Genomic DNA, 12,386 nt, shown 5'->3' with positions numbered 1-12,386 from the left:
CGATGTTCCCACCACCACAATGTCCCCCCCACCGCCACATCGTCTCCACCACCACCACATCGTCCTCACCGCCATGTCTCCACCACCACCACGGCATCATCCCCACCGCTAATAGCGTCATCTCCACCACCATGGCATCATCCCCACCACCACGGCATCATCTCCACCACCATGGCATCATCCCCACCACCAACGGGCATCATCCCCACCACCAATGGGCATCATCTCCACCACCAATGGGCATCATCCCCACCACCAACGGGCACCATCCCCACCACCAATGGGCACCATCCCCACCACCGCGGCATCCCCAGCACTGCCACCGTGTCCCTGTGCTCCACATGCCGTGAGCGTGGGTTACTGGGGTTAGTGGTAAGCAGATATGTTAGAGGGGACATGCATGCTCAGGGTGGCGAGATGTGGCTCCACACACCCATTCTGCCCCCAACCCCACCCAGGACGTGGGGCACAGCCAGACCCCCATGGGGACCTGAGCCTGGTGGCGTCACCAGCACCAGGTGGCTCTGGGAAGCCACCACTGCCCGGGCTCACCATGAGCCCTCCAAGCCCTTTCCTCACCGTGCCAGGATGCGTCCTCCCCTTGGCACGTGGCGAACCTTCCCCCGTGGGGCGGCGACACCATTTTGGGGTGCCGGTGAGGAGGGTCCCCACGAGGGGGGATGTGGTGGCACCGGAGAACTTCCCTGGCTCCCCGGGGAGCTCTTACCGTCCGTGTGCACCCGCATGGCTGAGGCTGTGATGTCAGTTGTGACGTTGAAGTAGGGCAGCCACAGGTCCTGCGGGGACAAGATGGGGCAGGTGACGCCGTGGGGACGTTGGTGGGTGGGTAGGGAGCTGGTCGGACCCCCCACCATGGGTGGGTGCAGAGCCGGCAGGCATCTGTGTGACGCACCTCGATCTGCTTGTCCTGGAAAACCTTGTTGATGCTGGCGTTGAAGGCTGAACCCGAAAACATGGAGGTGATGGGGTAGGTGAGGTCCAGGACGGTCTCGAACACTGAATTCATGCACTGGAGGAGGAGGACGATGATGAATAAGAAGAGACGAAGGAGGAGGAGGAAGAAAAAGAAGGAGGAGAAGGATGAAGAAGAATGAGGAGGAAGAGAAGAAGGAGGAGGAATAAGAAGGAGGAGAAAGAAAAAGGAAAGAAGAGGAGGAGGAGAAAGAAGCAGCAGCAGCAGAAGAAAAGGAGAGAAGAAGGTGGAGGAGGAGGAGGAGGAAGAACAGAAAGGAGGAAAAAAGAAGAAGAAGGAGGAGAAGAGGAGGAGGACGAATAAGAAGGAGGAGGAGAGAAGGCGAAAGAGGAAGAAGGAGGAAAAAGAAAAAGGAGGAGGAAGAAGAAGAAGAGGAAGAAGAAGAAGAGGAAGAAGGAGAAGAGGAAGAAGGAGAAGAGGGAAGAAGAAGAAAAAGAGGAAGAAGAAGCGGGAAGAAGAAGAAAAAGAGGAAGAAGGAGAAGGTGGAAGGAGATGCTTTAGAAACACCCCAGGCAGGGCTGGCCACAGGCAGGGAGGGCCTTCGCTGGGGTGGGGGACGTGCCACGGCACCCACCTTGGCCCACTCGCGCGCCCGCTGCTTGGTGCGGACGGCGCTGCGCTCCTCGGCGTAGAGCGCCCCGATGAAGGCACCGATGGAGGTGCCGCCCACCATATCGATGGGGATCCCCGACTCCTCCATCGCCTTGATCACCCCGATGTGGGAGCAACCCCTGGACGGACGGAGAAAATAAGGAGGAGGATGGATGAGAGCGGGACCCCCACCCTGCCGGGTCGCATCCTGCCACGGCGCGGCACCCACCTGGCCCCGCCGCCTCCCAGGACGAGGGCGATGGTGTTGCCGGTGAGGACGCGCGCCAACCGGGAGAAGTCGCTGTGCCGGTCAGCGCTCTTCTCAAACACCTTCTCGTACATCTCCCGCTGCGGATGGGACGGACGATGGGTGCCGAGGACGGTGGTGGACCACCAAGGTCACCCAGGGGGACGCACGTACCAGTTTGGCGGGGCTACGGCGGGAGAAGACGCGCCGGGGACACTTGATGTGGAGGTGGCCCGAGCACCAGCTGCGCATGTTGAGCCACTCAACGGTGCGGGAAGGGCTGGGACCATCCTCGCGGTGTAGGAGGACCAACTGCTTCAGCGCGCGCACCGCCGTGTTCTCCAGCATCTGCTCCAGCTGTAGAAGCCATCAGCCACCCCGCGCGGTGTTGTCCCGCCACCGCCTACCCCCCACCTCACCTCTCCCAGCGCCGGCTCTTGGTCGCCCAACCCTACGATGAGGATGCAGTCGGCTTGACGGATGCAGCGCACGGTCCACGGCGTCAGGGTACAGTCGGTTTGGTACAGGACGATGCGGTGGATGTCCTCCTGCTGGGCCAGCCAGCCCGACAGGCGGTACTCCTGGATGCTGCCAAGATGGAGGCGTCAGCCGGCGGCACGGTGGTGGGTCACCGGTGACGTTCCTGCCGATGGGAGTTACCTGTCCAGCGCCGAGGAGCCGAGACGGGCACGGATGATGTCGCTGGTGAGGAGAAGTGTGGGACCTGGGAGAGGTGGGGACACGGTCACTGGTGCCCCATGGGGCTGTGGTCACCACCGTGCCATGGGGCTCTGTCATTGCCATGCCATGGTCACCACTGTGCCATGGGACTGTGGTCACCACCATGGTGTGGTCACCATCGTGCCATGGGGCTGTGATGGTCACCACACCACACCATGCCACAGGACCATGGCTACCTCCATTCCATGGTCACCACCGTGCCATGGGGCTGTGGTCACCACCATGGTGTGATCACCACCATGCCATGGGGCTCTGGTCATTGCCGTGCCTGGTCACCACCGTGCCATGGGGCTGTGGTCACCACCATGGTGTGATCACCACCATGCCAATAGGCTGTGACGGTCACCACACCATGGAGTCCACCATGCCACAGGACCGTGGCCACCTCCATTCCACGGCCACCTCCATTCCGTGGCCACCACCGTGCCATGGGGCTGCAGTCACCACCACACCAGGTCACTGGTGTGCCACAGGACCACGGTCACCTCCACGCCACGGCCACCACCGTGCCGTGGTCACCACTGCGCTGGCACTCACCGATGGCGTTGAGCGCGTGCTTGAGCTCCAGCGTGAAGGCAGCCGTGGGCACGTCATCGCACACCGGCAGCACCGCCACCGTTGACAGGTTGCTGGTGGGGTTGGTGGGCTCCGAGCTGGAGGCCATGCCCAAGCCAGAGCCTGCATGGACAGAGACGAGGTGGCAGTGGGGGGACACCACCATGGGGTGGTAGACACCTTCCACGTGCTGCTCCGATGATGGCCACCGGCCTTGGAGAGGGCACCCTGTTGTCCCCAATCCCTTCGGGACCTACCTGCAAAGGGGCCACGGAGCTGCTGAAGGTTTCCCAAGATCTTTTGGCTCAGGAGGTGGATGAGGCGGGTGACAACCTGCAGAGACAAGGACGGGAATGGCCATCAGACCTGGCAGGGCTTCCCAAGCTGGAGACTCATTAACACCCCAGACTGGTGTCTCACACGCCTTTTTGGGTGCCACCACCACCACCCATCCTTGGGGACCTCAGAGAGGGACAACCCTTCAGTACATCAGCCCTTCTCCTCCAACAGCTCAAATCACGTCTTTAATTCCTTAATTTAAGCTGGTTTTAACGAGTGTTGCAGCCACCAGCTGGGGGGGACATGGGGACACGTTCCTTCCACGGGAAGAGGGTGCAGACCCCTCTTCTGGGGGTACCTGGGGGTATCTGCGCTTGATATTGTTCAAGGTGCCCTCAGGCAGCTTGGCCAGCTCCGTGTCCCGGACCGCGTGGACCGTGGTGGCACGGGGTTGCCGGGTGAGGGCTTCCACCTGGAGAAGAAGACATATAGCCAAGATGTATCGGCAAGACGTACAGGGCGTCCATCGCTTGGCCCCGACATGGCTCTCACCACGCCGATGAGGTCCCCGCGGCCGTACTCCCCGATGAGCTCCTTCTTGCCGCTGCCCTTCTGGATGACGGAGCGGAGACGCCCGTTGAGCGCGATGTAGGTGCAGTCCGACTTGTCACCCTGCCTGGGGACACCACCAGTAGGACCTCAGCCCCCGGTCAAGGTAGTCCTCAAGCTGAGGTAGACACTCACCCGTTGGTACCCACCTGTAGAGCGCCCGGCCGGCCTCCACCGCCATCCAGTCGATGGCGAAGTCCATCTGGCGCACGAAGGGTGACATACGGGCAGCCACGGTGTGGGCAACGCTCAGCACCACGCTGGGCTGCTCCCGCATGATCCTATGGGTCAACAGCAGTTGGGGGGCACGGTGGTGGCCCCAAGAGATGCCACCACAGCGCTCACCGCAGGAATCCCCTTTGGCATCAACCCTCTGCCCCAGACCTCCTCCGCCGGTGCCGGGACTCACTCATAGAAGTCCGACTTGGAGATCTTGAGGAAGGTGCAGTCGCGGTTGGCCTTGATGGTGAAGATGAGGGGCTCGCCGGTGAGCACGGCCAGCTGTCCCACCATCTCGCCGGGCTGCGTCAAGAAGAGGCAGACGTCCTCCGCCTTGTCGATCATCCGCTGGTACACGTGCAGGCAGCCCCACAGCACAAAGTGGAGGCTCACGTCCTGCCGAAACGGCACCCTATCACCGTTGGGGGCCACCTGGGACCCCCAAGTATGAGGGGTCCCACCAGCACCGCTTGGAGTTTCTTCTGGTCCTCTTCACAGGGTGTTTTGCACCCTCCAGGTAGCTCTGGGGATCATTCCTGCCCCCCACCACCCATAGGGCAGGAGTAGAAAGAGTAGCACCCCATGGAAATATAGGGCGGGAGGAGCAAGATGCCACACCAGCTCCCCAAAACCCAGACCCACCTGGTCCCCTTGACGGGCAATGACCGTCCCGGCTTTGGCGTGATGGAGCAAGACACGGTTGTTGAGGAGAGAAGGGTCCTAGAGGGAAGAACGGCATCACGTGAGGTGATGGGGACCTTCATGAGGAGATGGGGACCACCACGAGGAGACAGAGGACCATCAGGAGGCCACGGGGACAACCATGAGGAGATGGGAACCCACCACAAAGTGATGGGGGACCACCACAAGGAGACAGCGGACCACCCCAAGGCAATGAGGACCACCACAAAGTGATGGGGACCACCACAAGGAGATGGGGGACCATCCCAAAGAGATGGGGGACCACCCTGAGGCCACGGGGACCGCCACCAAGTGATGGGGATCTACCATGAGGTGATGGGGACCCACCACAAAGTGAAGGGGACCCACTATGAAGCAACAGGGACTCCTACGAAGCAACGAGGGACTAACATGACGCGACGGGGGATCACCATGAGGTGATGGGGACCACCACGAGGTGATGGGGACCACCACGAGGCCACAGGGACCCACCACGGAGCAACGAGGACCCGCCGGGAAGTGACAAGGACCACCACAAAGCCACGGGGGACCACCACAAAGCAACGGGAACCCACCGCAACGCAACAGAGGACCATCGCGAAGCCACGATTCCTCCGGGCTGGCACCGTTTTTGCCCTCACCTCCACCTTCATGAGCTTGACCAGTTCCCGCTTGGCAGCCTCGAAGATGGCGCTGGTCTGGCGGCCCTGGTAGGGCCCGAAGGGACAGTCGCCGGTTGCCGAATCGTCCTCGCAGTAGTTGTAGTGGTAGACGCCAGAAGGTTGCTCCTCCACCGTCACCGACTTGCGCTCCTTGGGCTCATGCGAGACGGACTGCGGGGAGACGGCACAGCTCCGGCGCCCGTCCGTGGTCACCCCGGCGGGGAGGATTTGGGCGGACGTGGCGTTGCCGGATCCGGCTTTACCCGGGAGAAGGCGGCCAAGGCGCCGGTGCTGTCCTCCTGCAGCGACACCGAGATGCGGCCGCGCTCGTAGGCCATGTCGAAGTCGGAGCGGGGACCCTTCTGGATGCCTGCAACGGGTGAGGGAGGGGACCGGGGGGGTCACCGGCGTCCGAGCTGGGGATGCTGGGGGGGGGGGGGGGCTACACGACCCCGGAGGACCCCCCCCTCCCCCTCCTTCCTCCAGCCTCTGACCCACCGGAGATATCCACCGGCATGGAGATGCAGCGGCTCAACGGCGGCGGCGGCGGCGGCACGGGGGTCTCCAGCCCTGCGGTTTTCAGCGGGTCGGCTGCAAGATGAGACCACCATGAGCACCCAGAGCCGAACCCCGCACCGTGGCGGTGGTGGGATGGGGGGGGGGCGAGTCCCAGCACCCCCTTCCCGGCTCTTACCCGGCTCCCTGCCCTCATCGGCACTGCCGAGCCCCCGCTTGCCGTGGCGGACGGGGCTGGTGCGGGCGGCATGGCCGGGTTGGGGGAAGAGCCGCAACGGTTGCATGTCCTACAAAGGGGGACATCAGCGGGGCTGGGGGGGGGGTGGCGGGGGTGGTCCGGATCCGGCCTGACCCCCACCCCCCACCCCATTTTTGCCACGCACTCACGTGGCTGAAGAGCTCGTTCGTCAACCCAAGGTAGTTGTGCAAAGCCAAGAAGGTGACGCGCTGCAGGCGCACCATGATGATCTAGGAGGGGGGGGACAAGAAGCCAGCAGTGGTCCCCTGTCACCCCAAGGGTCCCCCCCGTGGTCCCCCCAACGCGGACTCACCTGTACCACCCGCACCAAGCTCTCGGGGTACTTCTCAAAGACGGCCGAGAAGGCTTCAACCGGCAGCCGTAGGACAGTGGAGTCCTCTGCCGCCCGGGCACACACCGTCCGGTATGGTCGCTGGTGGCCCTAGGTGACACGCCATGGCGTTGGTGGCCTTGCCGGGATGGGGAGATCCATCCTGGCCATGGATGGGGGACGGTGGCAGCTGGGGGCTGGCAAAGCCTGCCGGTGGCACTGGGTTTTTGGCTGGTTGGGCTTGGGGACGGCCACGGCTGGGCTGGAGGGGCTTGGGGACGGCTGGTGGGGCTTGGGGACGGCCATGGTTGGGCTGGAGGGGCTTGAGGACATCTGGTGGGGCTTGGGGACAGCCACGGCTGGGCTGGAGGGGCTTGGGGACGGCTGGTGGGACTTGGGGACGGCCAGGGTTGGGCTGGAGGGGCTTGGGGACGTCTGGTGGGGCTTGGGGACAGCCACGGTTGGGCTGGAGGGGTTTGGGGACGTCTGGTGGGGCTTGGGGACAGCCAGGGTTGGGCTGGAGGGGCTTGGGGACGTCTGGTGGGGCTTGGGGACGGCCAGGGTTGGGCTGGAGGGGCTTGGGGACGGCTGGTGGGGCTTGGGGACAGCCACGGTTGGGCTGGAGGAGTTTGGGGACATCTGGTGGGGCTTGGGGACAGCCAGGGTCGGGCTGGAGGGGCTTGGGGACAGCCGGTGGGGCTTGGGGACAGCCACGGTTGGGCTGGAGGGGCTTGGGGACGTCTGGTGGGGCTTGGGGACGGCCACGGCTGGGCTGGAGGGGCTTGGGGACATCTGGTGGGGCTTGGGGACAGCCAGGGTTGGGCTGGAGGAGTTTGGGGACGTCTGGTGGGGCTTGGGGACAGCCAGGGTTGGGCTGGAGGGGCTTGGGGACGTCTGGTGGGACTTGGGGGACAGCCACGGCTGGGCTGGAGGGGCTTGGGGACATCTGGTGGGGCTTGGGGATGGCCAGGGTTGGGCTGGAGGGGCTTGGGGACGTCTGGTGGGGCTCGGGGACAGCCACGGCTGGGCTGGAGGGGCTTGGGGACGTCTGGTGGGGCTTGGGGACAGCCACGGTGGGGCTGGAGGGGTTTGGGGACGTCTGGTGGGGCTTGGGGACAGCCACGGTTGGGCTGGAGGGGCTTGGGGACGGCTGGTGGGGCTCGGGGACAGCCACGGCTGGGCTGGAGGGGCTTGGGGACGTCTGGTGGGGCTTGGGGACAGCCACGGTGGGGCTGGAGGGGTTTGGGGACGTCTGGTGCAGCTTGGGGACAGCCAGGGTTTGGCTGGAGGGGCTTGGGGACGTCTGGTGGGGCTTGGGGACGGCCAGGGTTGGGCTGGAGGGACTTGGGGACGTCTGGTGGGGCTTGGGGACGGCCAGGGTTGGGCTGGAGGGGCTTGGGGACGTCTGGTGGGGCTTGGGGACGGCCACGGTTGGGCTGGAGGGGCTTGGGGACGGCTGGTGGGGCTCGGGGACAGCCACGGCTGGGCTGGAGGGGCTTGGGGACGTCTGGTGGGGCTTGGGGACAGCCACGGTGGGGCTGGAGGGGTTTGGGGACGTCTGGTGCAGCTTGGGGACAGCCAGGGTTTGGCTGGAGGGGCTTGGGGACGTCTGGTGGGGCTTGGGGACGGCCAGGGTTGGGCTGGAGGGACTTGGGGACGTCTGGTGGGGCTTGGGGACGGCCAGGGTTGGGCTGGAGGGGCTTGGGGACGTCTGGTGGGGCTCGGGGACAGCCACGGCTGGGCTGGAGGGGCTTGGGGACGTCTGGTGGGGCTCGGGGACAGCCACGGCTGGGCTGGAGGGGCTTGGGGACGTCTGGTGGGGCTTGGGGACAGCCACGGTGGGGCTGGAGGGGTTTGGGGACGTCTGGTGCAGCTTGGGGACAGCCAGGGTTTGGCTGGAGGGGCTTGGGGACGTCTGGTGGGGCTTGGGGACGGCCAGGGTTGGGCTGGAGGGACTTGGGGACGTCTGGTGGGGCTTGGGGACGGCCAGGGTTGGGCTGGAGGGGCTTGGGGACGTCTGGTGGGGCTCGGGGACAGCCACGGCTGGGCTGGAGGGGCTTGGGGACGTCTGGTGGGGCTTGGGGACAGCCACGGTGGGGCTGGAGGGGTTTGGGGACGTCTGGTGCAGCTTGGGGACAGCCAGGGTTTGGCTGGAGGGGCTTGGGGACGTCTGGTGGGGCTTGGGGACGGCCAGGGTTGGGCTGGAGGGACTTGGGGACGTCTGGTGGGGCTTGGGGACGGCCAGGGTTGGGCTGGAGGGGCTTGGGGACGTCTGGTGGGGCTCGGGGACAGCCACGGCTGGGCTGGAGGGGCTTGGGGACGTCTGGTGGGGCTCGGGGACAGCCACGGCTGGGCTGGAGGGGCTTGGGGACGTCTGGTGGGGCTTGGGGACAGCCACGGTGGGGCTGGAGGGGTTTGGGGACGTCTGGTGCAGCTTGGGGACAGCCAGGGTTTGGCTGGAGGGGCTTGGGGACGTCTGGTGGGGCTTGGGGACGGCCAGGGTTGGGCTGGAGGGACTTGGGGACGTCTGGTGGGGCTTGGGGACGGCCAGGGTTGGGCTGGAGGGGCTTGGGGACGTCTGGTGGGGCTCGGGGACAGCCACGGCTGGGCTGGAGGGGCTTGGGGACGTCTGGTGGGGCTTGGGGACAGCCACGGTGGGGCTGGAGGGGTTTGGGGACGTCTGGTGCAGCTTGGGGACAGCCAGGGTTTGGCTGGAGGGGCTTGGGGACGTCTGGTGGGGCTTGGGGACGGCCAGGGTTGGGCTGGAGGGACTTGGGGACGTCTGGTGGGGCTTGGGGACGGCCAGGGTTGGGCTGGAGGGGCTTGGGGACGTCTGGTGGGGCTCGGGGACAGCCACGGTTGGGCTGGAGGGGCTTGGGGACGTCTGGTGGGGCTCGGGGATGGCCACGTTCGAGCTTAGGGGGTTTGGGGACGGCCCCGATGAGGTTTAGGGGGCTTGGGGCCAACCCCAACCTGTCACCGGGGGGGGGGTGTTGGGGACAAACCACGCCGCCGGTACCGTGATGACATCGAGGATGCTGAGCAGGCTGTGCACGCTGTCCCCGGGGAACACCTCCTTCATCACCGTCTCCTTCCCGTCCTGCGAAGCGCAAAACGCCCCCCGCCCCCCCCTCTTTTTACTCTTTCCGTCCCCGTCCCCCCCCGCCGTCTCCCCGTCCCCCCCCGCCGTGTCCCCGTCCCCCCCTCGCCGTGTCCCCGTCCTCCCCCGTCCCGTCCCCGTCCCCCCTCGCCGTGTCCCCGTCCCCCCCCTCGCCGTGCCCCCGGTCCCCCCTTGCCGTGTCCCCGTCCCCCCCTCACCGTGTCCCCGTCCCCCCGCCGTGTCCCCGTCCCCCCTCGCCGTGTCCCCGTGTCCCCCCCCGCCGTGTCCCCGTCCCCCCCGTCCCCCCCCCACCGTGTCCCCGTCCCCCCTCACCGTGTCCCCGTTGCCCCCCGCCGTGTCCCCATCCCCCCTCGCCGTGTCCCCGTCCCCCCCCTCGCCGTGCCCCCGGTCCCCCCTTGCCGTGTCCCCGTCCCCCCTCACCGTGTCCCCGTCCCCCCGCCGTGTCCCCGTCCCCCCTCGCCGTGTCCCCGTCCCCCCCGTCCCCCCCCCGCCGTGTCCCCGTCCCCCCTCGCCGTGTCCCCGTGTCCCCCCCCGCCGTGTCCCCGTCCCCCCCGTCCCCCCCCCACCGTGTCCCCGTCCCCCCTCACCGTGTCCCCGTTGCCCCCCGCCGTGTCCCCATCCCCCCTCGCCGTGTCCCCGTCCCCCCCCGCCGTGTCCCCGTCCCCCCCTCGTCGTGTCCCCGTCCCCCCCCGCCTTGTCCCCGTCCCCCCCTCGCCGTGTCCCCGTCCCCCCCTCGTCGTGTCCCCGTCCCCCCCCGCCTTGTCCCCGTCCCCCCCTCGCCGTGTCCCCGTCCCCCCCGCCGTGTCCCCGTCCCCCCCGTCCCCCTCGCCGTGTCCCCGTCCCCCCCTCGCCGTGTCCCCGTCCCCCCCCGCCGTGTCCCCGTTCCCCCCCTCGCCGTGTCCCCGCCCCACCCCGTCCCCCCCCCGCCGTGTCCCCGTCCCCCCCCGCCGTGTCCCCGTCCCCCCCCTCGCCGTGCCCCCGGTCCCCCCTTGCCGTGTCCCCGTCCCCCCCTCACCGTGTCCCCGTCCCCCCCCGCCCCACCCCGTCCCCCCCCCGCCGTGTCCCCGTCCCCCCCCCGCCGTCTCCCCGTCCCTCCCCCGCCGTGTCCCCGTCCCCCCTCGCCGTGTCCCCGTGTCCCCCCCCGCCGTGTCCCCGTCCCCCCCCGTCCCCCCCCTGCCGTGTCCCCGTCCCCCCCCGCCTTGTCCCCGTCCCCCCCTCGCCGTGTCGCCGTGTCCCCTCGCCGTGTCCCCGTCCCCCCCCGCCGTGTCCCCGTCCCCCCCCTCGCCGTGTCCCCATCCCCCTCGCCGTGTCCCCGTCCCCCCCGCCGTCTCCCCGTCCCCCCACGTCCCCCCCTCGCCGTGTCCCCGTCCCCCCCCCGCCGTGTCCCCGTCCCCCCCGTCCCCCTCGCCGTGTCCCCGTCCCCCCCCCGCCGTGTCCCCGTTCCCCCCCTCGCCGTGTCCCCGCCCCACCCCGTCCCCCCCCCGCCGTGTCCCCGTCCCCCCTCGCCGTGTCCCCGTCCCCCCCTCGCTGTGTCGCCGTGTCCCCTCGCCGTGTCCCCGTCCCCCCCCGCCGTGTCCCCGTCCCCCCCCTCGCCGTGTCCCCATCCCCCTCGCCGTGTCCCCGTCCCCCCCGCCGTCTCCCCGTCCCCCCCGTCCCCCCCCCGCCGTCTCCCCGTCCCCCCCCCGCCGTGTCGCCATCCCCCCTCGCCGTGTCCCCGTCCCCCCCCCGCCGTCTCCCCGTCCCCCCCCCGCCGTGTCGCCATCCCCCCCCGCCGTCTCCCCGTCCCCCCCCCGCCGTGTCGCCATCCCCCCCCGCCGTGTCCCCGTCCCCCCCCGCCCCCCCCCGCCGTGTCCCCGTCCCCGCACCGGTTCGGTGAGGAACAGCTCCAACTTGCCATCCTGCAGCACGTAGATGCTGCTGTCGGGTTGTCCGGGCCGGAACACGTAGTCCCCTTGCTGGCACTGCTGGAAAACCATGTGCTTGCAGAGCTCCAGGAACAGCGGCTTCTCGAAGTGGCCCAGGACCCTGCGGGGACGGCGACGGGGACAGCGGGTGACGCGGAGCCCGCCGGGGCACCCACACCCCCCCCACCCCCCCCACACACACCCCACACACCCCCCGGAGACGGGGACGCGAAGGGGGAAGAGCGGCCTCGGGCGCGGAGGTCCGGCCTCTCCGTACGGAGGGCTGGATCCTGACCCACAGGGATGGATCCTGACCCCACGGATGGATCCTGACCCCATGGATGGATCCTGACCCCACGGCTGGATCCTGACCCACAGGGATGGATCCTGAGCCTGGGGGCCGGATCCTGACCACAGGGATGGATCCTGACCCACAGGGACAGATCCTGACCCCACGGATGGATCCTGACCCACAGGGCTGGATCCTGACCCACAGGGATGGATCCTGACCCCGCAGATGGATCCTGACCCACAGGGATGGATCCTGACCCCATGGACGGATCCTGACCCACAGGGATGGATCCTGACCCCACGGCTGGATCCTGACCCACAGGGATGGATCCTGACCCCACGGCTGGATCCTGACCCACAGGGACGGATCCTGACCCCACGGATGGATCCTGACCCACAGGGATGGA

General features: G+C 67.9%; 1 protein-coding gene across 4 annotated transcripts in view; it reads right to left on the bottom strand.

Annotated features, from left to right (window-relative positions):
• Positions 1-12,386, bottom strand: part of PNPLA6 (patatin like domain 6, lysophospholipase) — a 28,538-nt gene that overhangs the window by 9,519 nt on the left and 6,633 nt on the right. For all 4 annotated transcript variants that reach the window (XM_075525880.1, XM_075525881.1, XM_075525882.1 and 1 more), the window contains exons 8-29: positions 11,650-11,809; positions 9,683-9,763; positions 6,646-6,774; positions 6,482-6,562; positions 6,273-6,381; positions 6,077-6,169; positions 5,842-5,948; positions 5,558-5,749; positions 4,878-4,955; positions 4,426-4,631; positions 4,166-4,297; positions 3,960-4,083; positions 3,766-3,879; positions 3,386-3,461; positions 3,111-3,251; positions 2,493-2,556; positions 2,252-2,420; positions 2,007-2,189; positions 1,815-1,933; positions 1,569-1,725; positions 914-1,030; positions 728-797 (exon numbers count right to left, since the gene is read on the bottom strand). In XM_075525880.1, the coding sequence (XP_075381995.1) occupies positions 728-797; positions 914-1,030; positions 1,569-1,725; positions 1,815-1,933; positions 2,007-2,189; positions 2,252-2,420; positions 2,493-2,556; positions 3,111-3,251; positions 3,386-3,461; positions 3,766-3,879; positions 3,960-4,083; positions 4,166-4,297; positions 4,426-4,631; positions 4,878-4,955; positions 5,558-5,749; positions 5,842-5,948; positions 6,077-6,169; positions 6,273-6,381; positions 6,482-6,562; positions 6,646-6,774; positions 9,683-9,763; positions 11,650-11,809 (2,702 nt within the window). The remainder of the gene's footprint in view (positions 1-727; positions 798-913; positions 1,031-1,568; positions 1,726-1,814; positions 1,934-2,006; positions 2,190-2,251; positions 2,421-2,492; positions 2,557-3,110; positions 3,252-3,385; positions 3,462-3,765; positions 3,880-3,959; positions 4,084-4,165; positions 4,298-4,425; positions 4,632-4,877; positions 4,956-5,557; positions 5,750-5,841; positions 5,949-6,076; positions 6,170-6,272; positions 6,382-6,481; positions 6,563-6,645; positions 6,775-9,682; positions 9,764-11,649; positions 11,810-12,386) is intronic.

Source organism: Mycteria americana, chromosome 28 (genome assembly GCF_035582795.1).
Source record: "Mycteria americana isolate JAX WOST 10 ecotype Jacksonville Zoo and Gardens chromosome 28, USCA_MyAme_1.0, whole genome shotgun sequence".
Classification (NCBI taxonomy): domain Eukaryota; kingdom Metazoa; phylum Chordata; class Aves; order Ciconiiformes; family Ciconiidae; genus Mycteria; species Mycteria americana.
The sequence above is the reverse complement of the archived record's forward strand: the minus strand, read 5'-3'. Positions and strand labels throughout refer to the sequence as shown.